General features: G+C 51.6%; 1 protein-coding gene across 3 annotated transcripts in view; it reads left to right on the top strand.

The window, feature by feature from the left end:
* The first annotated feature begins 713 nt into the window (after positions 1 to 713).
* The window catches only part of SLC25A33 (solute carrier family 25 member 33), a 37,951-nt gene continuing 12,547 nt past the window's right edge, over positions 714 to 26,117 (top strand). Inside the window, exons 1-2 of one of the 3 annotated variants that reach the window (XM_051856882.3) lie at positions 714 to 1,015; positions 12,812 to 12,991. In XM_051856882.3, the coding sequence (XP_051712842.2) occupies positions 960 to 1,015; positions 12,812 to 12,991 (236 nt within the window). In that variant the 5' untranslated portion in view covers positions 714 to 959. Of the gene's footprint in view, positions 1,016 to 1,848; positions 1,974 to 6,022; positions 6,045 to 12,811; positions 12,992 to 26,117 lie in introns of those variants that run through there. The other 2 variants (XM_089301517.1, XM_089301518.1) reach the window with 2 other exon arrangements.

Here is a 26,117-nt window from a genome sequence, read left to right as displayed (position 1 = left end):
GAGAGCTGAGACCACCTAACAAGGTCGTCCAGCAAAAGCAATACTTTACATAGGTAACCTCTGGTCAGGCTTGTTTCCACCTTTCTTCCCTCATTTGGCCACACAAAAGTTCCTATTTTCCTCAAAAAAAATTTTCTCATTTTCCTTTGGTCCCACTTGCACACATAGGCTAATATCTACCTAAAGTTACCTTAACGTGGATGTCTAACTCCAGCCGGGAGATGATCAGAAGGAAGCATACTGCACCCCATAATGCTATTAAGAAAGATCCAGACACAACATGACGCTAGGAGTGGGACGTACATGAAGGCTTGTATGTTCTTTCTCCAAGCCAGGTGGCAGGTGCAGAGAGGTGGCCTCCAACTTGTCAGTTGTGTACCTTTTTACACACATAGCTGCCATAAAGTAAAGTTTTTTAAAGGCAATGCCTAGGGCCTCGCTGGCCTTTGCCAAGCCTGATTTCGCCTCCCTGGAGCAGCGACCAGGCAGCCCCAGCCAGTTCTCACTCCATCCACGCACTGGCCTAGGCCAGCCCCGGCTCAGGCCACCTCTGGTGCCGGACCCCGCCCCAGGCTGAAAATCCGCCCCGCCCACACCCGCCGGCCGACCAATGAGAGCGCGCGGTCCCGGCCCACACCCCCGCCGCGCCCCGCCTCTCCGCTGGCGCCGCCGCGTGACGTCACGGCCCGGCCCCCGCCACGTGACGGCCGCGCGCCGGGCTCTGGCTCTCCGCTGGGCTCGCGCCGCAGAGGCCGGTGAGGCGCCGGCGGCGACGCCCGCGGAGGGCGCGGGGCGAGCGGAGCCGGGCGTCGGGGCCCCGCGCACGCATGGCGGCGGTGGCGGCGGCGGCGGCGCCGGAGGCAGCCTGAAGGCCGCGAGGCGGGCGGACCCGGCGACCTCGCGCACCCCTCGCGCCGCCCAGCGCCCGCGGCTGCCGGCGGCGGCGAACCGGCGCGGCCATGGCGACGGGCGCTCAGCAGAAGGAGAACACGCTGCTTCACCTCTTCGCCGGCGGGTGAGCCTCTGCGCTGAGCCGCGCGCGCCCCGGCCCCGGCCGGCTCGGGGGGCGGCTGGGGAGGGCCTGGGAGGGGCCGGGCGCGTCCCCTCAGGGCGATTGTCCCGCCCTCGGCGTCCGCAGCCTCCTCGCCTCCGGCTTGGCCGGGGCCGGGGCGAGCGAGGGCACCTGGGGGTGGGGGCGCCCTGGCGCCGGGGCCAGCGCGGCCGCCCCTCTGGCTGCGCCCCCGCTGCTCCGGCTGCGCCCCCGGCGCTCCGGCTGCGCGTCGGGGTCCTCCGCCCGGGCCCCCCACCACGTGCGGCGTCTCGGGATGGCGCCGGCGGTCGCGGAGGCGGGCAGGGCTGCGGGGTTGGACGCGGGCGAGGGCCCCGAGGTGGCGGGGGGCCGGGGTGCAGGCCAGCAACACGTGGGAGGGCCGGACGAGGGCCTGGAGGGTGGTGGCGGGGACGCCCCGGTGGTAAGGGCGCCCTTCGTCGGCGGGCAGGCGCCGTAGGAGGCAGAAGTAGGATTAGAGAGACTGGAAAGGGAGCCGGTTTGGGTTTTTTTTCTCCTCCTAGAAAATAGAAGTTAAAAGGTTTTTTTGCTTGCCTTGCAGTCGGCGGGTGTGGGTGGGGGGCGAGGACCCCGGGGGTCTGGCACAGCTCCCCGCGTGTAGGGCGTTTTAGGTAAAGTAGACTTCACCGTGGATTGCCCATTTGAGCCTTAAGTTGCAGCCTGGACTTGGCACCAGCGAGTTCAGAGTCGGGCAGCTCGGCTGTGAGGGTGACTGCTGAACGTGTGGCTGTCGCCCCTCTACTTTCTCTCCGACCGAAAGCCCCCGGGTCGCCCCTCCCTCCGTGTCTCCGGTGATGTTGCCTTTGAGAGCCACCCACGGGGGAGGCGGTCTTCAGGGAAGACGCGCTGTGTGCACATTTGTCACTCAGGAGAATTTTAAACGAGCTGGCTGGCCGGCTGCGAGGTGGGCCTGTGACAGATGTCTTTGTCTCGCACACTGGGAGCGATGCACGCCGGCTGACTGGTGGCCCTGCCTCCCCGGGCCTCCGCGTGCCCTCTGGGCGCAGGTGCGCCGCATTGGCCACAGCGCCTGGGTTGATGGAGATGTGGGCAGTTCATTAGGGTGGTGCCTGGAGCCACGTCCCTCGTTAGCAGCGTCTGGAGTTCCTGAGAGCTTTGCAGAGGGCGCTCTCAGCACACTGCTGCCGGGATTGTGGCCCGTGCCGGCAGGTACAGGACGGGCAGTTGTGGGGTTACAGTTAGCCCCTGGGCCTTTCTCCGCACCACAGCACCTGCTGCTGGTTGGTGCTGCTGCTAAGCTGGCGCCTTTCCAGAGAGCTAAGTTCATGCCTGTGAGGAGCTCTCTGAGAAGTCAGCCCCTCCTTTAGAAATAAGCCTGTCACATTTGTCTTGTGTGCTGAACAGCCTTTCAAAACTGTGATATCAAACAAGGCAAGTACTATTAAAATATGGTACTGAACAGATACCGCACCGGAACTTTGTTCTTCTTTTAATTGGAGATGGACAGAGACAGAGAGCTCCCGTCGGCTGGCTTACACCCCAGATGCTTGCCCTGGTGGGTGACGGAATCCGATTGCTGGAGCCATCACTGCTACCTCCCAGGGTCTGCATTAGCAGGAAGCAGGAGTTAGAAGCAGGAACTGGGGCTGAAACCAGGCACTTGGATGTGGGGCGTGGGCGTCTTAACCACCAGGCCGACCACCTTCTCCCAATGTCGCCTTGTGGGAAGAGAATACCTAAGGAAGATAATAAGTGCTGTAGAGAAGGTTCTATGGTATATGCGTTCCAATGTTCATTTCTAAAACCGACCCCCGTTCTGTACGTGGCTGTCTTGGTAGACGGGATGGTGTGTTCCTTGAGAGGCAGTCGCCACTGTGGCATCCGTGTTTCTCTGCCTTCAGTGCGTAGATTGTGAGGGGCTAGCAGTGACGACGCTCTCAGGGAGGATGTTGGAGCAATTTACAGCATGACTTATTCTGGTCACATACTTTCTTTTTTAAAGATTTATTCATGTATTTGAAAGGCAGAGTTACAGAGAGGCAGAGGCAGAGAGAGAGAGGTCTTCCATCCACTGACTCATTCCCCAGATGGCTGCAACGGCCAGAGCTGGGCCCATCCGGAGCCAGGAGCCTGGAACTTCTGCGATGGAGGGAAACCACATTGGCCACCAATGTGGTCCCCCACTAGGTGCAGGGGCCCAAGGACTTGGGCCATCTTCCACTGCTTTCCCAGGCCATAGCAGAGAGCTGGATGGGAATTGGAGCAGCCAGGACTTGAACCAGCGCCCATATGGGATGCTGGCACTGCAGGCCACCTGCTATGCCGCAGCACTGGCTCCTCTCATCTTATAATTTCTTTCTCATCTATTGTTGCTCATTCTTTGCCATTAGAAAGAACTGAACAACCTCATTTATACGTCTGTGTGTTTTTATTTCCTTTGGATAAACCAGAGAAGTACAGTTCCTGAATCCAAGCATTTTTGGCAGCACTTGGTCAGCTCATGGGCTAGGTTACTTGTGCAGGAGCAAACCTGATGCATTTGATCTTGATTTTTATTACCGGTAGGGTTTCTGCTTTCTTCCCTTAGGTAGTGTGGTTGTCAAAACAAAAAAGTATTCCAACACATTTTTTTATTACAGAACAAAGCTTGCCATTCCTTTTCTGCTGTTTAAACAACATCTCATCCAGAAAAACCCCGAAGGCCTATTTGCCAGGGAAATCCAGGAAGTTCTGTCTGTCAGAGGACCTGGGGGTGCTGCTTGTCCATTCGTGTCAGGGCTGCCTTCCCCTGATGGGCCAGAGCTGGCATAGCTGGCATAGCAGGGTGGCGATTAAGCCATGGGCTCAGTGCCTGAAATAGCTGGACTAAGCCGTTGTAGCTTTAGAGGTTGGCAACCTGGAATAGATGCTCTGGGTCTTATTTTTGTGGTTTTTGTTTGTTTGTTTGTTTGTTTGGTGTTATCAAATAGACTTATCCTTTTAAAACATTTTAAAGAGAACATATTGGTCTTTAGTGTCTTAGAATATATAGCCCACAGATATTTTTTTTAAAAAGATTTATTTATTTTATTTGAAAAAGTTACACAGAGAGAGGAAAGGCAGGGAGCGAGCGGTCCTCCATCCGATGGTTCACTCCCCAACCGGCTGCAATGGCCCGATCTGTGCTGATCCAAAGCCAGGAGCCAGGAGCTTCCTCCGGGTCTCCCACGCAGGTGCAGGGGCCATCTTATACTGCCCTCCCAGGCCATAGCAGAGAGCCAGACCGGAAGTGGAGCAGCCGGGCCTCGAATCAGTGCCCGTATGGGATCGAGGCACTTCAGGCCAGGGCATTAGCCCACCGTGGCCAGCAGGTTATTGCCCTGGCCTGAAGTGCTGGCATCCCATATGGGCGCTACTTCTAGTCCTGGCTGCTCCTCTTCGGATCCAGCTCTCTGCTATGGCCTGGGAGAGCAGTAGAAAATGGCCCAACTGCTTGGGCCCCTGCACCTGCGTAGGAGACCCAGAAGAAGCTCCTGGCTCCTGGATTTGGATTGGCGTAGCTCCGGCTGGTACGGCCATCTGGAGAGTGAACCAGCAGATGGAAGACCTCTCTGTCTCTACCTCTCTCCGTAACTCTGTGTTTCAAATACATAAAATAAATCTTAAAAAAAAAATTCCATATTCCCCCTACTATGGGCAGCTGTTGCCAGGTATACTCAGGTTCTGTGCTGTTTCTACGGTTTTTTTTTTTTTTTGAAGATTTTTTATTTATATATTTGAAAGCCAGAGTGACACACACACACACACACACAGAAAAGGAGAGGCAGAGAAGAAAGAGGTCTTCGACCCACTGGTTCACTCCCCAGTTGGCTGCAACGGCCGGAGGTTTGCCAATCCGAAGCCAGGAGCCTCCTCCGGGTCTTCCCTCGTGGGTGCAGGGGCCCAAGCACTTGGGCCATCTTCTGCTGCTTTCCCAGGCCATAGCAGAGAGCTGGATAGGAAGTGGAGCTGCCGGTCTCGAACTGGCGCCCATACTGGAAGCCGGCACTGCAGGCAGCGGCTTTACCTGCTACGCCACAGCACCGTCCCCTGCTTGTTCCTACATTTAATCTGTGTCACTAATGGTTACTTTTGAAGCATGAGAGAGTACAGAGATGGTGCAAGTTAGGTTTGTTTTCTAGGAGAACAAGGTGGAGAGGTTGCAAGACTTATTTGAAATACGAAAGAAATTTTGATCAAGCAAATATACAGTTTTGCCTAATTATGAACCTGGCTTATATATTGCTATGAATATAAATTTACTTTGATTTCACCCACTGTATTTGTATGTGTGAGAAACACTTTTTAATCATATGGTGTCTGAGAGATTCCCGATAGGATTTCAGCTTCATGCACTCAGGAGCTCGGCTGTTTTCTTCACTGCGACGTCCCAAGCACCAGGCACGTTACCGCTGCTTCATCAGCACTCAGTAATGACTGGGCAGGCGAGTAAAAGACATTTTGCATCTTACCTGGCATATGGATTAATGTCTCAAATAAGGATAAGAGGTATTTTATCTGTGAATTAAGAGTCGGTGCCACGTTGAGTTCTGCTGAAGCTTGCTCTTGTCTCTCTGAAAGGCAGGATTCTCTTGGGTCTTAAAAATTACTGAAGCTTTTATTCACTTGGGTGCTATTTTACATATTCTTTGCAGATGGAATCAATGCAGGAAAGAGCCTCTAAAGGAGAATTAGCTACATCAAAAATGGTTTTGTTTAAACCGAGTGAATGTATAATTTGCATAATCAAAATCTTTCAAGGTTTATGCCAGGTATTCAAATAGAACTTCCCAGAAAATTACAGTGTATACAGAAAAGCAACTAATGTCTTTGCAAGTAGGGACTGTAGAGGCAGCTGATGAGGAGAAGTTACTGGAAGCTCAGGCAGTATCAGCTGTTGGCAGAGCCCGTTTTGCCCACTGGAGGAAGCTGGGAGTGTGGAAACCAGTTCACTGTCAGTCGCTGGCTGTGGCCGTGGCTCCAGTGCCTAATGCCAGTGAGTAAATGTTTTAGGAAACAGAGGTTTCTGGAAAGACAGTTTTAAAAATTCTCCTGGTTGGGGCCAGTGTTGTGTTATAGCAGGTGAAGCCTCCACCTGCGGTGCCGGCATCCCATGTGGGCGCCAGTTGGAGTCCCTGCTGCTCCACTTCCAGTTCAGCTCTCTGCTATAGCCTGGGAAAGCAGTAGAAGAGGCCTGAGTCCTTGGGCCCCTGCACCTGCGTGAGAGACCCAGAGGAGGCTCCCGGCTCCTGATCAGCCCAGCTGAGTTCGAAGATAAAACAATATGTGTGAGCTACTTTAAAAGTTTATGTAACAGTCTGATCGTGCTACGTGGCAGAAACCCCAGTGTGTATACTGCAGGTGATCTGTAGCTTTGCCCTGCTGTAAGCTGGAGGAGGGAGGCGCCGGTCTGCAGGGGAGAGCCAGCAGGTGCTCTGTGGGTGTGACAGGAGTGGCTGAATAGCTTTTATGTAAGCCGTGCTAGACGGCACTCCTGGAAAGGCAGAATGAGAGAAGGTAGAGGGGTTGGGGGAGGGGGCATATTTATAGAAAAGAGAACAAGTGAAGAATAAGGAAAGGGGCAGAGAAAATCCACTTAATCTTTTTTTTTTGGGGGGGGGGGTTAGGCAAGTAGACTTCAGAGAGTAGCCACCACGCCTGCCTGCTCTCAGACATGTGGTGCTAGCTGCTGTTTGTAGCCTCGCTGCCACTGTCTTCGCATCCTTTGCTGTTTGCTGAGTGGAATGTCCCAGAGTCTTCTCTGGACTTTGGCATCAGGGACTAGAGCGTTATTACCTTAGGAGTGAAATTAAATTGATATCCAGGAAGTTTCTTCATGGCTGTCAGAAACTTGGCCTACTACAGACAAGCGTCGTAACTCCTCTCCGGGAGAATATTTACGACAAACTCTTAAGTACTTCCCTGAAAAATTGAGGTTTGTTTTTGGTTGTTGTTTTTGTTTTTGATGGGTCTTATTTAGGAGGCTTTAAGTTGTAACAGAAAAATCTCTCCCAGCTGGCTTGACTCTTGGTCCATACACCTGAATTCTAGAGGAGAAAACAGGCCTGAGGTGAGGCCTTGTCTAAGTAGCACGGCACTGTCGCGGGGCCGTCACTGTGCTGCCTGCCAGAGCGTCCTGATTCTCAGGTCGGTCTTCCCAGCAGCCCCTTGTGTCTCCCCATGCTGGGTGCACCTCTGACCCACCTTGCACACAGGTCTCGCACTAGGGATTGCGCCTGGCTGGTGCTGCTGGGCGTCAAGCTGGATCCTGTATTCTCTGAGCAGATGCTGGGGAAGTGGGTGGTGGTGTGCTGGCGGCTTGAGTGTGTCAGGGCAGGACTAGGAATGAGTTCAAGCCCTTCCAACCGTGTACAGCTGAACAACTTTGGGACCTTAAGATGCAGAGAAGAGAATAGATTCCAGGGAGGCAGCCAGCTGTGCCAGCCACATTATACTGCATTCAAATATGTTGTCTGTTTTATCGGTGCAGGATGTCTCAACCTTGCCTGGACAAGGATTTGTTTGTGGGCAGGGGCTGTCCTTTGCATTGTAGGGTGTCTAGCTGCATCCCTGTCCTCTACCTGTTAGATGCTAATGCCCCCCACCCCAACCAAAAATATCTTTAGATATTGCCGAATTCACTGGAGGTAGGGACAAAACTGCCCTAGTTTGAGAACCATTGAGTCTAGAGGGTTTTTTTTAAAAAAGATTTATTTATTTTAATTGAAAGTTACAGTTTTGCAGAGAGAGGGGTCTTGCATCTGCTGGTTCACTGCCCAGTCGGCCACAACAGCTGGAGCTGCACTGATCCGAAGCCAGGAGCCAGGAGCTTCTTCCCGGTCTCCTATGTGGGTGCAGGGACCCAAGGACTTGAGCCATCTTCTGCTGCTTTCCCAGGCCATAGCAGAGAGCTGGATTGGAAGTGGAGCAGCCGGGTCTCGAACCAGCACCAACATGGGATGCCAGCACTGCAGGTGGCAGCTTTACCCGCTACGCCACAGCGCCAGCCCCACCCTATTAGTTTTATACATATTGCAGCCATACATAAATAGAAGGTAAATGTGGAGATTCTGAAGTGGGATTTCTGTAACATCTCCTCTGTAAACCAGAGGCTCATTGCGCACACCCCTCAGAGCACGTGCCACACGCTGGAGCTCAGTGGTCTGAAATGTCGCCGACAGCCCAGTGAGTTACTGTCCCACCTGTGTCCCAGGAAGTGGCCGTGAATGTGACTTAGCCTGGCTGGGAAGGCCCTCAGATGGGCCGAGAGGAGCCTGGTCTGCGACTCAGCAAAGGTGGGCAAAAGTGCCCGCTGCCGCTGGCCACTCCCCGGATGTGTGCGCAGAGAAGAGAGGTTCTAGTTGTGACGCTGGGACGTGTGGAGAGACGAGAGAGGGCGTTCCTGTCCGTGTCCCCTCGTGGGTCTGATGGGGACTACAGCTGAGAGACTGGTAGCCTTTACCTGTTCTAGGACCGGCTGCTTCCTGCCAATGGGAGGCTGCTGCATCGCCCAGCCAAACAGAAAGGCGCTGGTGTGCTGGGGTGGTGGGGGGGTGGGACGACGGACGTGGAGACTTCCTGCTCAGTCGGTCTTGTTTGCTCCTGGAGGGCGTGGAGGGAGACGGCTAGGCCACGTTGACTGGGTGTCCAGGGGCGTAGGGACCAGAGGAAGGGGATGTATCTAGTGCTGCTCCCAAGGCCGAAAGGAGAGCGGGAGGTGGACTGCTGGTGGGAGCGGGGGCGGGGGGGGGGTCTCAGTGTCAGGGCTCACGATGAGACTGAACACGACCTGCAGTGAAGTACAGCATTCACCCAGGCCTCTGGTCCAGCACACAGCCAGGTGGGCTCGCAGCGAGACAGGGAGTGGTTACGTCAGAACACCCCTCTCCTCCCTGGTCCTAAGCCCAAGAATCCTAAACAGAAGCAAAAGAGCAGCCAGGTTCCCTCCCTGTACCGTGTCTTGTCGAGCCACAGGCTAGGTGGCAGTGGTGCCAGGAGGTTTGGAGATGGAAGTCACCAGTGGGACTGAATTTGGAAAACAGGAAGGTGCAGGAGCTGCCCCTGATGTCACCAAGAGGAAAGAGGGACTCAGCAGAGCTCAGCTGGACGGCAGTGGCAGAACTATCTGTATTCTGTGGATTGAGACCCCGGGAGCTCAGGTGCCACTCGCGTTGGACAGAGCTTGAGCAGGCTACCAGGAGCAGGGCCAGGCAGGCGTGGAAGGTATTCTTTGTGTTGAAGAATGAGGAGTGACAGGTGAACATAATTTGCTGCAATCTTAAGTGCTTTGGACCTAACGTGATTAAATATTTTTATAAAAATTTGGAAAGCCAATCTAGATGAGTCAGTGTTTCATATCCATGTTCCCCCAGACTGGTTGGTTCATGAAGAAAGAAAAAAGTAAAGCTGAAAGATACTCGAAAAATTCTGCAACGAAATGTTTTACATTTCAGGAAGACTCATCTTCAGAAATTGTAGTCTACTATCAGAACTTGTCTTTTTTAAGATTGATTTATGTATTTGAGAGGCAAGCTTATAGAGAGGGAGACAGAAAGTTAGGTCTTCCATCTGCTGGGTCACTCCCCAAATGGCTGCAACTGCCGGAGCTAGGCCAATCCGAACCAGGAGCCAGGAGCTTCTTCAGGTCTTGCATTTGGGTGCAGGGGCCCAAGCACTTGGGTCATCTTCTACTGCTTTCCCAGGAGCATTAGCGAGGAGCTAGATTGGAGTAGATCAGCCGGGACTTGAACCAGTGCCCATATGTGATGCGAGCACCACAGGCAGATGCTTAACCTACTATGCCATAGCACCGGCCCCAAGAACTTGTTGTCTTCTAACCAAGAGTGGCTTAGTGGGGCCTGAGCTGTAGCATAGAGAGTAAAGCTGTCACCTGAAACGCTGGCATCTGATATGGGCTCCGGTTCAAGTCCCGGCTGCTCCACTTCTGATCCAGCTCTCTGCCATGACCTGGGAAAAGCAGTAGAAGATGGCCCAAGCCCTTGCGCCCCTGCACCCGCATAGGAGACCTGGAAGAAACTCCTGGTTTCGGACTGGCCCAGCTCCGGCTGTTGCAGCCTTCTGGGGAGTGAACCAGTGGATCGAAGACCTCTCTCTGCCTCTGCCTCTGCCTCTCTGTAATCTAGCTTTCAAATAAATAAATTAATTAAAAAAAAAAAAAAAAGAGTGGCCTAGTGAATATGTGTTTGACACAGCTTAATGACTTAAAAATAGCCTTTGAACATTCTGCATCTAGTTTTTTTCCTAGTAGATAAGAAGGGCTTCCCTGCTGCGTAGTGACTTCGTTTTAATAATGGTACTGCCTCTTGCAGTGTGCTCTTACCTGTGGGCCAGCAGTGCGCTGTGACCTGTGGGGCAGGTGGCAGCCCTTAGAGGTGAGGCACCTGCGCATGGGAAAGGCAGATAGTGCCACTACCCGGAGAGAGAGGGGGCCAGCTCTCACCTGCTGTTTCACTCCCCAGGTCTCCCACATGGGTGCAGGGGCCCAAGCACTTGGGCCATCTTCCACTGCTTTCCCAGCTGCGTTAGCAGGGAGCTGGATAGGAAGTAGAGCAGTGAGGACTCGAACCAGCGCCCATATGCTGGCACTGCAGGTGGTGACTAACCTGCTGCGCCACATTCCCGGCCCCAGATAAACTTTTCTTTTCCTTCTATTTTTCACAAACTTTTTTAAGTGCCCTTATATATAACCCCCATTTAGACAGAGGGCCTGGTTCCTCTATGAAGTAAAGGTACATCAGTTCCTTCCTGTATTTCCTCCCTTTCACATCCAGTTATGGTCCCTTACATTGCTTTTGTGATGAGTGAGCTTTGGCCCACAGTTCAAAAAACACTGTGGGGGATAAACAGCTCAATTTGGGTTATCTTTGTATCATGATTTTAAGGCAGGTTTACCTACACAGCTAAATGGCCATTTTCCTCTCTTCTTCCCCCAACCCACACCTGTAATTCTGTCTTTCTGACACTCAGGTTCCTCATTGTAAGCTGAGGCTGATGGTTGCTACCTCACAGGGTAGTTGGAGGACTGGATGCTTTACTCGGTGGTCGCGGTGCCACTGTGTAGGCAGAGAGCCGCCAGCCCTGTGCTGTCAGGGTGTTGCTCGCTCTGTGCACCTGTGAGCTCCTGATTTTCAGGTCTTCCTTGGAGATGTTACCTCATTCATTGGCAGAGTCTGTGTTGGGTGTGGTTTGCTTCCCGACTTCCGGCACTTCTAACTGGAGGAGTAGGGAAGCTCATGGACACACCTGTATGTGCCAGGGCCTCTTCTGCCTGCCTGTTGTGGCTTTCCCCTTTCTTGTTGAACCATCTGCTGTGTGCCAGGTGCTGCACTTCAGCTGTGGATTCACAGCCCCTCGCCAGGGATCTCCCCGTCACGCAAGAGACAGCAGGCGACATTCTCAGTGAAATCCTGAGCGTGATTCCTTTGCTTAGCAAGTGTTGTCTGTGAACTGGGTGAGTGCTGTACCAGGCTGCAGAGCTGAGTAGGGCCCCAGGGTTTGACCTTGAGGAGCTCCTCCTAGCGGAGAGCAGTCTCTCCCAGGAGTAAAGTCTGTGTCCCTGGTGATGCGGCTGATAATTTTAGAGGGTATGTGACATTGTTAGTTAGTTACAACTCTCCCATCAAACATGGAATGCCATGGAGGTGTTGTAGGAGAAATGGAGGGTGAAGAAGTGTTGGGGCAGATGTTGTGGTGTAGCGAGTAAAGCTGCCGCGTGCAACGCCAGCATCCCGTGTGGGCGTTGGTTCATGTCCCAGCCGCTCCACTTCCAATCCAACTCCTTGCTAACAGCCTGGGAAAGCAGCAGAAGACGGCCCAAGACCCAGATGAAGCTCTGTCCCCTGGCTTTGGCCTGGCCTAGTGCTAACAGTTGCAGCCATCAAGGGAATGAACCAGTGGATGAAAGGTCTCTGTCTCTTCCTCTTAAAAAAAAAAAAGTTGTCTTGAAGAAAAATGTTTAAATAGTAATTCAGGGATCAGTGCTGTGGTGTAGCAGGTAAAGCCACCACCTGCAGTGCTGGCATCCCGTATGGCGCCAGTTCGCATCCTGGCTGCTCCATTTCCAATCCAGCTCTCTGCTATGGCCTGGGAAAGCAGTAGAAGATGGCCCGAGTACTTGGGCCCCTGCACCCGCGTGGGAGACCTGGAGGAAGCTCCTGGCTCCTGGCTTCAGATGGCCATCGCTCTGGCTGATGCGGCCACCTGGGGAGTGAACCAGCGGATGGAAGACCTCTCTCTGCCTCTGCCCCTCTGTGACTCTGCCTTTCAAATAAATAAATAAATAAATAAATATTTTTTTTTAAAAAAGTGAAGTAAACAGTGCTTTTCAAAATAGTGGCATTACCTAAATTGAATAACTTTTATTTATGCAGATATATCTAGAATATTCATTGCAGCATAGTGGTGAAATTGGCAATGTCATGAATGCTGACATTATCCCCTATATTACAGTGTCCTCTATACAGAGGGGTACTGTGAAACCAGTACAGGGGATGCCTCAGGCAGGCGTGAGAGGCGGAGTTGATAGATACTGTGTTTAGATGACTGGTGGGAGCGGATTGTGCTAGCGTGGTGACCGATTATCTTTTGCTCCTGGTTTCAACTGATTTTTCTCACCTCCCTTGAATTCTGATTTTTATTTAATGAACATATATACCTTTTTAAAGAGGGAAAAGTGAATTGCGTATTCTGCTTGTGCAGAGACCAGTACGGTTTTGCTGATCCCACTGTGGTCTCTGTTCACAGGTGTGGTGGCACAGTTGGTGCTATTTTCACTTGTCCACTAGAAGTCATTAAGACAAGATTGCAGTCTTCAAGATTAGCTCTCCGGACAGTCTACTATCCTCAAGTTCATCTGGGGACCATTAGCGGAGCTGGAATGGTGAGACCAACATCCGTGACCCCTGGACTCCTGCAGGTTCTGAAGTAAGTCAGTCTCCATTCAGTCCCTGCGCCTGCCACCCACACACCTACCCCCACTGTCAACACAGGTGTTCATCAAGCCCGTGAAATGGAATGTTCTGTTTGCAAAGTCTGGGTCCAAACCTCAAGGAATTAGTTGTGTGTGTGTGTGTGTGTGTGTGTAATCAATACCTTTGAACTCTAACCTTGTTCTCTGGGCAGCCAGAGTCCCAGTGCGTGTGTGTGTGATCACTCTTGGGGCATTTAGAGCAATCCTAACAACATCAAATTGTCACTGTTGTTCAAATCTTTTGAGGAGTTACAAGAAGATAAGGGGTGGTAGAGTAACATCTTAAAAACTGCACATGGCCGGCGCCACGGTTCAATAGGCTGATCCTCCGCCTAGCGGCGCCGGCACACCGGGTTCTAGTCCCGGTTGAGGCACCGGATTCTGTCCTGGTTGCCCCTCTTCCAGTCCAGCTCTCTGCTGTGGCCCGGGAGTGCAGTGGAGGATGGCCCAAGTCCTTGGGCCCTGCACCCACATGGGAGACCAGGAGAAGCACCTGGCTCCTGGCTTTGGATCAGCGCAGCATGCCGGCTGCAGCTGCCATTGGAGGGTGAACCAACGGAAAAGGAAGACCTTTCTTTCTGTCTCTCTCTTCTCTCACTATCCACTCTGCCTGTCAAGAAAAAAAAAAAAAAAACTGCACACAGGGGCCAGCATTGGCATAGCGGTAAAGCCACCCCCCGGGGTTCCAGCATCCCATATGGGCGCCGGTTTGAGTCCCAGCAACTCCACTTCTGATCTAGCTCTCTGCTATGGCCTGGGAAAGCAGTGGAAGATGGCCCGAGTGCTTGGGCCCCTGCACCCATGTGGGAGACCCAGAAGGAGCTCCTGGCCTCGGATTGATGCAGCTCCAGTCATTGTGGCCAGTTGGGGAGTGAACCAGTAGATGGAAGACCTCTCTCTGCCTCTCCTCCTCTCTGTGTAACTCTGACTTTCAAATAAATAAATAGAAAAAAAGGAAGGATTATAAATATTTTAAGAGGGAGTGATAAGGACATAAGTTTTTCTTTTTTTTTTTTTTTTGTCTTGTTTTTGTTTTTTACTTTTTGCTTGGAAATAATTTTAAATCTGTAGAAAAGCCATAATACATTTAATAAAATGGCTTCTGGGGGCTGGGTCAGGCTGAAGCCAGGAGCCTGGAACTCCATCTGCGTCTCCTGTGGGTGGCAGGGGCCAAAGGACTTGGGCCATCTTCTGCTGGCTTCCCAGGTGCATTAGCAGGAGCTGGATCAGAAGTGGAACAGCCATGACTCAAATTGGCACCCATATGGGAAGCCAGTGTTGTAGGTGGTGCCTTAACCGACGCGAGCTCTAGAATCTTGTACTTTAAAGAGATAAATGATAGTTGAGCTGAACGGCACATGGTGTGCAGTCTCTGGAAGTTGCCCTTGGAGCAGGGAGTGCTGAGGGAAGTCGGGGCTGTTTTCTCAGCAGGGCTTCCTGTTTGTACAGAGACATATCTGGGAAACCTCAAAAAGGGCAGTGAGGTGGAAATGCCCTGACCCAACCACCGCAGCACAAAGCACTCCCGACGCAGCACAGCCCCACTTCAGGGGAGGCAGGTTGGCTGCTCACCTGCTGTGAGTCCCTCAGGCATCGGGGCCAGCTTGTCAGGAGTGAGCAGACCTGGGCAGCAAGACCATGCTGGGCCCTGGGAGAGAGGAGTCCTCCCCAGAAAGGGGGAGCCCCCTTCTGGAGACTCCAGGGGAGTCAAGTATGTAAATCAAACTCTGAGAAGCCGATAGAGACCCAAGTGCAGCAGGTCAGGGACAGGCACAAGTCAGACAGAAATGAGAGACGGAGAGGTGTACTGTGATCTCAGGACAGGAGGATGAGCTGGGACCACGTCCCCTCTGGGTGTTGCCTGTTCACACCTGAGGCAGTGTCCTGTGTCAGGTGACACCTTCTGAGGAACAGGCAGAGCCTTGGACACAGTGAAACTGAGTCAGGTCATTGGCACACTGTACCAACTTTCACGGTGAACTTCCTCCTCTGTGCTTGCCAAATAACTCATGACCAGTGAAGTCAGATTTACCGTAACTGGGGAGCTGTTACTCAAAGCTGTGGTGTCCACAGGACCATGCCCATGATAATCTGAGTTTCATAGGATGTTTTTTCTGCATCCCATTATCTGTCTCCTACTGCCGGTAACCCCCACATGCTTCCCAGAGTGTGTATGTGTGTCTTCATGTTCCTCAGTTGAGGCAGTTGTTTCATGAACTACAAAGGAAAAAGCCACTTTCATATTTTAAGATTCAGGGATGGGGGCAAGCATTTTGGTGCAGTGCCAGCATGCCCTGTCAGAGCACGGATTCCAGGCCCTCTGTTCCACTTCTGATCCAACTCCTTGCCAGTGTACCTGGGAAAGTGGCGAAAGATGGCCTGAGTGCTTGGGCTGCTGCTATCCATGTGGGAGACCCAGATGGAATTTTGGTCTCACTTCAGCGTGGCCCATCCCCTGCCATTGCAGCCATCTGGGGGACGAACCCTCAGATGGAAGGTGTCTTTCGCTCTCTGACTCTGTCTCTCCCTCTCTCTCTAACTCTGCCTTTCAAATAAATCAGTACATCTGAAAAAAGAATAAAATCAGGGGCCAGCTTCCACGTCATACAAACTCAGACCTTTTCCTGGTCGAGGCAGCCTTGGCTACCAGGTAGTGAGATGTTGTTTACCTGTGGGTGCCATGTGAAACCACCTCCACTCGTTCACGTCCAAATGTAAGGGATGAAATTGTTACATAAAATATTACTTATATGATGTTTTGTTAGAAAAGCATTTGTAAAGTGGCATTTTTCACCCAAGAGCTTTTGATTCAGTATTTCTTCTGCTTGGAATACATATTTTTAAGAATTTTCAGTGCACCTCAGCTGATAATTAATAGCTTTCAAGTGAAAAAGGCTTCTTTGATTCTTTTTTTTTTTTTTCATAACAACCTAAGGGCTTAGCACTAAGGCATGGCATTAGCCCTACTTCATAGATGAGGACATAGTCATGCTTCATGTTTAGCTACCTTATTTCTAAGAAAGATTAGAAACTGCTAAGAGTAAAGTAAAAATCAACAGCAAAAAAGTCCTTGGGACGAGGACTCCTGCGTGGAGACAGGAGGCTTGCAGCCTTGTCTCCTCCTGTGCTGGGAGGTCCCAAGCTCAGCCTCTGCTTCCTGTGGCCGCCGGTACTGTTTGTAGGGGACAGTGTTTCTCCTCTGAGCCGCCTGCTCTCCATCCAGCTGCCTGCTTCCAGCCGTCCAGAGTGGAATGTGTGCAAAGCCGAGCTCCCTGACACCTGCTGCTCCCAGAGCCTTCTCTGTCTCAGCCAACAGCTGCTGGCCCCTTCAGCCTTGTGGATCTGAAGCCTCTGAGTCATCCTTGGACCTTATTTCTGTTGACCCCACAGCACACCCTGTCAGCTCTTACCTTCAATATATACACACAGCCTGACCCTCTGCACTGCCTCCTCCTTCCCGACGGAAGCTCCCCGACCACCCGAGTCCCTGCGTCAGCTTCCTAACTGCTGTGGCCAAGACCTGGCCATCCTCCCGCTTCTCTCTCTCCCTGCAGAGCAGCCAGACCCTCGGCTCAGCTCCTCCAGCGATAGCCATCCCCTCCAGCTAAAAGCCACAGGTGTCCCTGAGCCCTGCCAGGCGCTACACAGTGGTTCCCCAACCCATTATTTCTCTGACTTCATCTCCTGCTTCCTCTCTCACCCTCCCAAGCCTCCTTGTGGCTCTGTTTGTTTTTTTTTTGTTTGTTTGTTTTGTTTTTGTTTTTGTTTTTGTTTTTGACAGGTATATAGATAGTGAGAGAGGGAGACATAGAGAAAGGTTTTCCTTCCATTGGTTCACCCCCAAATGGCCGCTACAGCCAGCGCTACGCTGATCCCAAGCCAGGAGCCAGGCACTTCCTCCTGGTCTCCCATGTGGGTACAGGGGCCCAAGCACTTGGGCCGTGCTCCACTGCCCTCCTGGGCCACAGCAGAGAGCTGGACTGGAAGAGGAGCAACTGGGACTAGAACCCGGCGTGTGGCTCTGTTAAAAGGCCAGGGACACTTTCCAGTACTGGGTCTTTCCACTGAATTGGTCTGTGAGCTGGTTCCCAGTTGTTACCTGTGTGGGAGGGCCTCACAGTGACCAAGCTGTTTAAACCTGAGCCCCACCCCCAGCCCATCCCTTCTTCCTGATTTATTTTTATCCAAGGCACTTAACCTCCATGCAGAATGCAATGTAGTTTGTTTATTTACATTCTTTTCTGTTTCCTACCCCCATGGAACTTCTTTGGAAATAGGGCTTTTGTTTGTTTTGATTACTGAAGTGTCCCCGAGCACCTAGAATGTTGCCTGTCACAGACTGAGTGTTGGCCTGGGAGTAAGATAGTGCACATAGAGGTGTACCACCCGGCCCCTTTGTGAGTGAATCCTAGCTGCTGCCCTTGTGCTAGGCACTGTCTGTGCTTTGTAGGCATAGGATTTTTAATTGAGTTTCTTGGTAGCCAAGGCAAAAGAGGAGCGTGCAGATTGCCTGATTCTCTTGGGAAGGAAGCATGCTGGCTCTAGGGCAGGCAGGCCCTCCCTGTGCACAGGCTGCTGAGCCTCAGTGCTCACCCAGAGACTGTCCCCGGGAGAGGCCGGGGCAGTGGTGTGGCAGCGGGGGGCTGTGTGAGCCTCTCACCTGGATTGTTGCCTCTGCTCGTCCCAGCAGCCAGCCCGAGGCAAGGACAGTGAGACCAGGCACTGAGGGCTCTTCAGCCGGTCAATGCTGAAACAAGGACAAGGCCCAGGCTCTGCCCTGTGCTGCTGACCCCTTCTCTGCTTTCTCTTCACACTCTCAGAAGACAGAGATGATCCCTAACCCCAGTGAGTCGGGGAGCATTCCTTCAAACCCAGCCACAGAAGCTTGCATTAAGAAACTGTCTCACAAGAGGATTTGTCTACCAGAAGTTTATTTTTTATTTATATTTTATTTATTTATTTGAGAGGCAGAGTTATAGAGAGAGGGAAAAAACAGAGAGAAAGGTCTTCTATCCACTGGTTCACTCCCCAAATGGCCTGAACAGCCCGAAATGGGCCGATCCAAAACCAGGAGCCAGAAGCTTCTTCCGGGTCTTCCACGCAGGCAGGGGCCCAAGGATCTGAACCACCCTCCACAGCTTTCCCAGGCCACAAGCAGAGAGCTGGACCAGAAGAGGAGCAGCCGGGAAATGAACTGGCGCCCATATGGGATGCCGGTGCTGGGAGGCAGAGGCCTAGCCTACTGCGCCACAGTGCGGGCTCCAGGAAGTTTATTTTTCAAAATGTAAACCACTGCTGGCGTCTCACATCAGGTTAGCCTGTTCGAGGGAAGATCCACTGGAGAATCAGCAGTTCTTTCCTTTTTTTTAACTAAGAAAAGGCAAGATGTGGGCAGACTCAGGCCCTTGCTGTTAAGTTTACCAGAGCAATGCAAGAACTTTATTTATTTCAGATACCTGCTTTAAAACAGGTATTATTTTTCAACAGAACTCCTAACCTTTAAATTCTGAGGTTCCTTATATTTTTTTTTCCAAAACTTTTTATTCTGGAAAGTAATATACATACTTGTGAGCTAGTATCTCTATTTTTTCTTTTCTTTTAAAATTTATTTGAGAGGCATAGAGAGCTCCCATCTATGCTGGTTCACTCTCCAAATACTCCCAACGACTGTGGTTGGATGGGGGGCCAAGCCAGGAGCTGGGAACTCAATCCAGGTCTTGTGTGAGTGGCGGGAACCCAACCCCTTGAGCTATCGCCACGTTCTCCCCATGTCTGCATTAGCAGGAAGCTGGAATCAGGAGCAGAGCCAGGTATTGAACCCAAGTATTCTGACATGGAATGTCCAGGCACGCGAACCACTGGACTAAGTGCCCATCCCAAGTCTGTCTTACACACTGACATATTCAGATGAGATGTCTGTCTCCAGCTGGTCTGTGGTGTGCCTCTTATGATCTGAAACCAGTGAGAGAATAACAGGGTCCTATTGAAAACAAGGTCCTATTTTCTTCCTGTATTTCTTTCTAAAATAAAGTCTGTGTGACTGTGGGAAAATGCGTCTGGACCCTTCCATACTTATTTTGAAGCTGAAGTGTGCCATTTATAGCAGGAGCTGGATTGTTCCAGAAGAGTGTTTGTTATAAACATCCAGATAGCTTAGACGTCTGGATTATGTAAGAGAGATTTGACTTTGTTCCAACTGTTAATATTCGTAACTATGGAGACAGCCTTTCCCCGGTTCTAAAAGGCCTGAGTCACTTGAGGACATGCGCTCCTGCTGCATTATGGATGAGGGCTGCAGGCTTCCTGGGCCGAGATCCCGTAACCGTGTTTAAGTGACTCCTGGAGCTGCACAGTGTGCATCCTGGGGACCACAGAGAGAAACTACACTTTAGAGGAGAATACGTGCGGCCTTTGGGAATCTGCTATTTACTATGTCACAAGGACGGGTCACTTCAAGGGGTTATTTGGGAGAGTGTTTCTTCAGAGATCCTAGCCTTTTTTTAAAACTATGTTTGGACACTTTTTTTCTCTTTAAATCAGGAATGGTAAAGCAACTATTTTGTTTTTCTTTAAAGATGTATTTTATTTATTTGAAAGGCAGAGCTAGAGAGAGGCAGAGGCAGAGTGTGGTGGTGGTGGGGGTCTTCCATCTGCTGGTTCACTCCCCAGATGGCTACAATAGCCAAAGCTGAGCTGATCTGAAGCCAGGGGCCAGGAGCTGCTTTTGGGTCTCCCACGTGGGTGCAGGGGCCCAAGCATTTGGGCCATCTTCCACTACTTTCTCAGGCCATAAGCAGAGAGGTTGATCAGAAGTGGAACAGCCGGGACTTGAACCGGATCCCATATGGGATGCAGGCACTGCAGGTGGTGGCTTTTATCTGCTATGACACAGTGCTGCCCCCGGCATGTTTTTTTGGTTTTTTTTTTTTAATATTTATTTTATTTTATTGAGAGGTAAAGTTACAGAGAGAGTTAGAGACACAGAGAGAGAGGTCTTGCATCTGCTGATTCACTCCCCAAATAACTGCAATGGTTGGAGCTGAGCCAAACTGAAGCCAGGAGCCAGGAGCTTGTTCTGGGTCTCCCATGTGGGTGCAAGGGCCCAAGTACTGAGGCCATCTTCCACTGCTTTCCCGGGCTATAACAGAGAGTTGGATCAGAAGTAGAGTAGCCAGGACTCGAACTGGCGCCCATATGCTATGGCCTGGGAAGGCAGTAGAAGATGGCCCAAGGGCTGGCGCCGCGGCTAAATAGGCTAATCCTCCGCCTTGTGGCACTGGCACACCGGGTTCTAGTCCCGGTCGGGGCACCGGATTCTGTCCTGGTTGCCCCTCTTCCAGGCCAGCTCTCTGCTGTGGCCAGGGAGTGCAGTGGAGGATGGCCCAAGTGCTTGGGCCCTGCACCCCATGGGAGACCAGGAGAAGCACCTGGCTCCTGCCTTCGGATCAGCGTGGTGCGCCAGCCGCAGCGTGCCGGCCGCAGCGGCCATTGGAGGGTGAACCAATGGCAAAGGAAGACCTTTCTCTCTGTCTCTCTCTCTCTCACTATCCACTCTGCCTGTCAAAAAAAAAAAAAAAAAAAAGAAGAAGAAGAAGAAGATGGCCCAAGTCCTTGGGCCCCTGCACCCATGTGGGAGAACTGGAATAAGCTCCTGGCTCCTGGCTTCAGATCAATCCAGCTTCAGCCATTGCAGCCGTTCGGGGAGTGAACAAGCAGATGGAAGACACCCCCTTCCCTGCCTCTACCTTTGTAACTCCACCTTTCAAATAAATAAATAAAATCTTTTAAAAGGGGAGCGAGGGGGCTAGGCTTAGTCTGCCAGAAAAGAAAGGATCTTATGACTAGTAAATAAGACCATTATCTCTCATATTTTGAAATAGTTGAATTATGTCAATGGAACTGAAGTCTGTCTTACTATTGAATAATAGATTTATTGAGATATTACTCACATACCATAAAATCTGTCCCTTGGAAAATCCTTAGCATTTCAGTGTAAGACCATGCTGTCTGTGAATGTAGTTGTACCTTTTCCTTTCCTATCTAAATACCTTTTCTTGTGTAATTGCTAGCTGCCGCCTTTTGTTTTTTTAATATTTATTTATTTATTTGAAAGTCAGAGTTACAGAGAGAGAGGAGGAAAGGCAGAGAGAGATAGAGAGAGGTCTTCCATCCACTGGTTCACTCTCCAAATGGCCACAATGGCCAGAGCTGGGCCAATCTGAAGCCAGGAGCCAGGAGCTTCTTCCTGGTCTCCCATGCGGGTTCAGGGGCCCAAGGACTTGGGCCATCCTCTACTGCTTTCCCAGGCCACAGCAGAGAGCTGGATTGGAAGTGGAGCAGCTGGACTTAAACCAGCGCCCATATGGGATGCCGGCACTGCAGACGGCGGCTTTACCCACTATGCCACAGCGCTGGCCCCTAGCCTCCTGCTTTTAAGAAATTATGTGTTGTTTATTTGAAAGTCAGAGATAGTGCTTCCATCCACTAGCCCACTCCTCAGATGCCCTCACCAGCTGGGACAGGGCCAGGCCAAGGCTGGGAGCTGGGAAGATTATTCAGGTCCCCACCTCAGTGGCAGGAGGTCAAGTACTTTAGCCATCACCTGCTGCTTCCCAAGGTGTGCTTTGGCAGGAAGCTGGGATTGGGAGTACAACTAGTACTCAATTCCGTGACTCCAATGTGAGCAGCAGCTTAGCCACCCCTAGCCTGCAACTCTTTAGAAAAGCTCTTAAAAGCTAACAAATAGGGGCTGGTCCTGTGGCACCATACAAAGCCTCCGCCTGCCACACAAGCATCCCATGTGGGTGCTGGTTTGTGTCCTGGCTGCTCCTCTTCAAATCTAGCTCTTTGCTTATGGCCTGGGAAAACAGCAGAGAATGACCCAAGTCCCTGGGCCCCTGCACCCACGTGGGAGACCTGAAAGAAGCTCCTGGCTCCTGGCTTTGGAGCATCCCCATTCTGGCTATTGAGGCTATTTGGGGATGGAAGACTTTTCTCTCTGTTTCTCCCTCTCTCTGTCTGTAACTCTGCCTTTCAAATAAATAAATAAAATCTCTTCTTAAAAATATTCTTTATGTTAAACAATTGAAATGTTTTATGAGCATCTAAAATAATTAGGAGACAAGCATCCGGTGCTATGGCACAGTGGGTTAAAGTCCTGGCCTGCAGTGCTGCCATCCTGTATGGGCACCAGTTTGAGTCCTGGCTGCTCTACTTCCAATCCAGCTCTCTGTGGTGGCCTGGGAGAGCAGTAGAAGATGGCCCAAGCCCTGAGGTCCCTGAACCCACGTGGGAGACCTGGGAGAAGCTGCTAGCTCCCGGCTTCAGATCAGCTTAGCTCCGGCCATTGTGGTTGTTTGAGGAGTGAACCAGTGGATAGAACACCTCTCTCTCTCTCTCTCTCTGGCTCTACCTCTCTCTGTAACTCTGTCTTTCAAATAAATAAAATATTAAATCTTTTAAAAAATAATTAGGAGACAAGAAGCTAAGATTCAAAATCTTATGTGGGGCCGGAGCTGCAGCTCACTAGGCTAATCTTCCACCTGCGGCGCTGGCACCCTGGGTTCTAGACCCAGTTGGGGCACCAGATTCTGTCCCAGTTGCTCCTCTTCCAGTCTAGCCGTCTGCTGTGGCCCGGGAAGGCAGTGGAGGATGGCCCAAGTGCTTGGGCCCCACACCCGCATGGTAGACCAGGAGGAAGCACCTGGCTCCTGGCTTCGGATTGGCGCGGCACCAGCCGTAGTGGCCATTTGCGGGGTGAACCAACGGAAGGAAGACCTTTCTCTCTCTCTCTGTCTAACTCTGCCTTCAAAAAAAAAACTTATGTGGGGTAAGCATTGTGACACAGAGGTTAAGATGCCTCTTGGGATGTTCACATCCCATATCTGAGTGCCTGGGTTCAAGTCCCATTCTTCTTCAAGTACTTGGGTGTCTACGACCCACATAGGAGACCCAGTTAGAGTTCTCAGCTCCTGGTTTTGACCTGGCCCTGCCCTAGCTACTATGGGCAATTGTGGAATGAACCAGTGGGTGAAATCTCAGTGTCTCTCTCTTTCTCTTTCTCCCCCACCCCCCGTCACTCTGCTGTTCCAATAAAGAAAAATAAGCAAAAGTTTTAAAAAATCTGATGTAGTTTGTACATTCGGGGAATATCAGGCATGCATTTCTGTGGCGATTAGAGGAAGAAAAGAAAGCTGTACATGGACAATACTTTAACATTACCCAGCATGCCTTGGAACAAAATGTCAGCCTAGCCTCTTTTGCACCAAAAATTTCAGCTTGATTTTAGAAACTTTTTTAAGATTAATTAATTTGTTTATTTGAAGGTCAGAGAGAGAGAGAGAGAGAGAAATCTTCCATCTCCTAGTTCACTCCCCTGGTGGCCACAACAACCAGGGCTGGGCCAACTGAAGCCAGGACCCAGGAGCTTCTTCCAGGTCTCCTACATGTGTAGCAGGGACCCAAGCACTTGGGCCCTCTTCTGGTGCTTTTCCTAGGCCATCAGCAGGGAGCTGGATCAGAAGTGGAACAGCCAGGACACGAATCAGGGCCCGTATGGGATGCGGGCTTTGCAGGCAGTGGCTTTACCTGCTGCACCATGAAGCTAACCCCAGAAACTTTTTCTTAATGGGAAATGTAGAAGTGGTAGAATAGGATTGGTAGGACTCACTTTACTGTTGGCATTATAGGAACATCTTTCCATGAAGTAAAAGGTAACTTTTATTACATTCCCAGTGTCTTGTAATGGAGGTAAATTTTGACTGGGATGTGATTATCTGTGAGCTGGACCAACTTAGAATGCTTTCACACTGGAAGCGCTCTGCCAAGTAAAGAAAAATCCTCAGTAATAGCGGAAGGTTAGATTAGAGAAGCCCACAGTGATGTGAATTCTATTGGATGCTTTACAAATGGGACCACTGAAGAAGAGATTTAACCGATGTGAATCACTGTTTTGGAGTAGAAAGATGCCTCTGAAGAATGCTCTGTGTGGTCCTCGAGGATTTTCTGAGGCGCTCCTAATCCAGGACAGTTGAATGCTTTCAAACTTTTTCCTTTATATTTATTTGAAAGGCAGAGAGAGGCCGGCGCCGCAGCTCACTAGGCTAATCCTCTGCCTTGCGGCGCCGGCACACCGGGTTCTAGTCCCGGTCGGGGCGCCGGATTCTGTCCCGGTTGCCCCTCTTTCAGGCCAGCTCTCTGCTGTGGCCAGGGAGTGCAGTGGAGGATGGCCCAAGTGCTTGGGCCCTGCACCCCATGGGAGACCAGGAGAAGCACCTGGCTCCTGGCTTCGGATCAGTGCGGTGTGCCGGCCACAGTGCGCTGGCCACGGCGGCCATTGGAGGGTGAACCAACAGCAAAAGGAAGACCTTTCTCTCTGTCTCTCTCTCTCACTATCCACTCTGGCTGTCAAAAAAAAAAAAAAAAAAAAAGGCAGAGCGAGACCTTCCATTTATTGGCTCACTTGCCAGCTGTCTACAACAGCCAGGGCTGGGCCAGGCTGAAGCCAGGACTCCAGAATACAGTTCTGGTCTCCGCTCTACCCTGCGTTCATGGTGCACATTAGCAGGAGGCTGGAATTGGGAGCAGAGCCAGTACTTGAAGCCAGGCACTCTGATTGTGTGATTGGATACCGGTATTTCTTTTTTTTTTTTTTTTTTTTTTTTTTTTTTGACAGGCAGAGTGGACAGTGAGAGAGAGAGACAGAGAGAGAAAGGTCTTCCTTTTTGCCGCTGGTTCACCCTCCAATGGCCGCCGCTGCAGCCGGCGCACCGCGCTGATCCTGGCAGGAGCCAGGATCCAGGTGCTTTTCCTGGTCTCCCATGGGGTGCAGGGCCCAAGCACCTGGGCCATCCTCCACTGCACTCCCTGGCCATAGCAGAGAGCTGGCCTGGAAGAGGGGCAACCGGGACAGAATCCGGCGCCCCGACCGGGACTAGAACCCGGTGTGCCGGCGCCGCAAGGTGGAGGATTAGCCTATTGAGCCACGGCGCCGGCCCTGGATACCGGTATTTCAAGTGGCATCTTTTTTTTTTGTAAGATTATTTGAAAGGCAGAGTTTCAGAGAATCTTCTATCCACTGGTTCACACACACACACACACACACACACACCACAATGGCCACAACATCCAGAGCTGAGCTGACCCAAAGCCAGGAGCCAGGAGCTTCCTCCATGTCTCCCACGTGGGTGCAGGGACCAAGGACTTGGACCATCTTCTGTTGTTTTCCCAGGCCATAGCAGAGAGCTGGATTGGAAGTAGAGCAGCCAGGACTTGAACCGGTGCCTGTATGGGATGCCAGCAACACAGGTGGTGGCTTTACCCGCTACACCATAGTTCCTGCCCCCCCCCTTTTTTTTTTAACAGGCAGAGTGGATAGTGAGAGAGAGAGAGACAGAAAGAAAGGTCTTCCTTTTTGCCGTTGGTTCACCCTCCAATGGCCGCCGCGCTGATCCGGCAGGAGCCAGGTGCTTCTCCTGGTCTCCCATGGGGTGCAGGGCCCAAGCACTTGGGCCATCCTCCACTGCACTCCCTGGCCACAGCAGAGAGCTGGCCTGGAAGAGGGGCAACCGGGACAGAATCCAGCGCCCCGATCGGGACTAGAACCCGGTGTGCCGGCGCCGCAGGTGGAGGATTAGCCTATTGAGCCGCGGCGCTGGCCAACCCCTTTTTTTCTTTAAAAGATTTATTTACTTATTTATTTGAGAGGCAGAGTTACAGAGAGAGAGAGAGAGAGAGAGGTCTTCTATCTGCTGATTCACTCCCCAAATGGCTTCAACAGCCGGAGCTACACTGATCCAAAGCCAGGAGCCAGGAGCTTCTTCTGGGTCTCCCACATGGGTGCAGGGACCCAAGGACTTGGACCATCTTCCAGTGCTTTCCCAGGCCATAGCAGAGAGCTGGATCAGGAGAGGAACAGCTGGGACGTGAACCGGTGCCCACAAGGGATGCCAGAGCCACAGGTAGAGAGGCTTCACCTACTTGATGGGCACCGGCCCTTCAAGTGGCATCTTGAAATACCCCATATTTAACCTTTTTTAAAATAATATTGAGTTTATGGAGAAATTAGAAGCTTTTTGCATT

Source organism: Oryctolagus cuniculus, chromosome 7, assembly GCF_051225735.1.
Source record: "Oryctolagus cuniculus isolate XC-2025 breed Fujian yellow rabbit chromosome 7, ASM5122573v1, whole genome shotgun sequence".
Taxonomy (NCBI): Eukaryota; Metazoa; Chordata; class Mammalia; order Lagomorpha; family Leporidae; genus Oryctolagus; species Oryctolagus cuniculus.
This window is presented reverse-complemented; position numbering and strand designations above follow the sequence as displayed.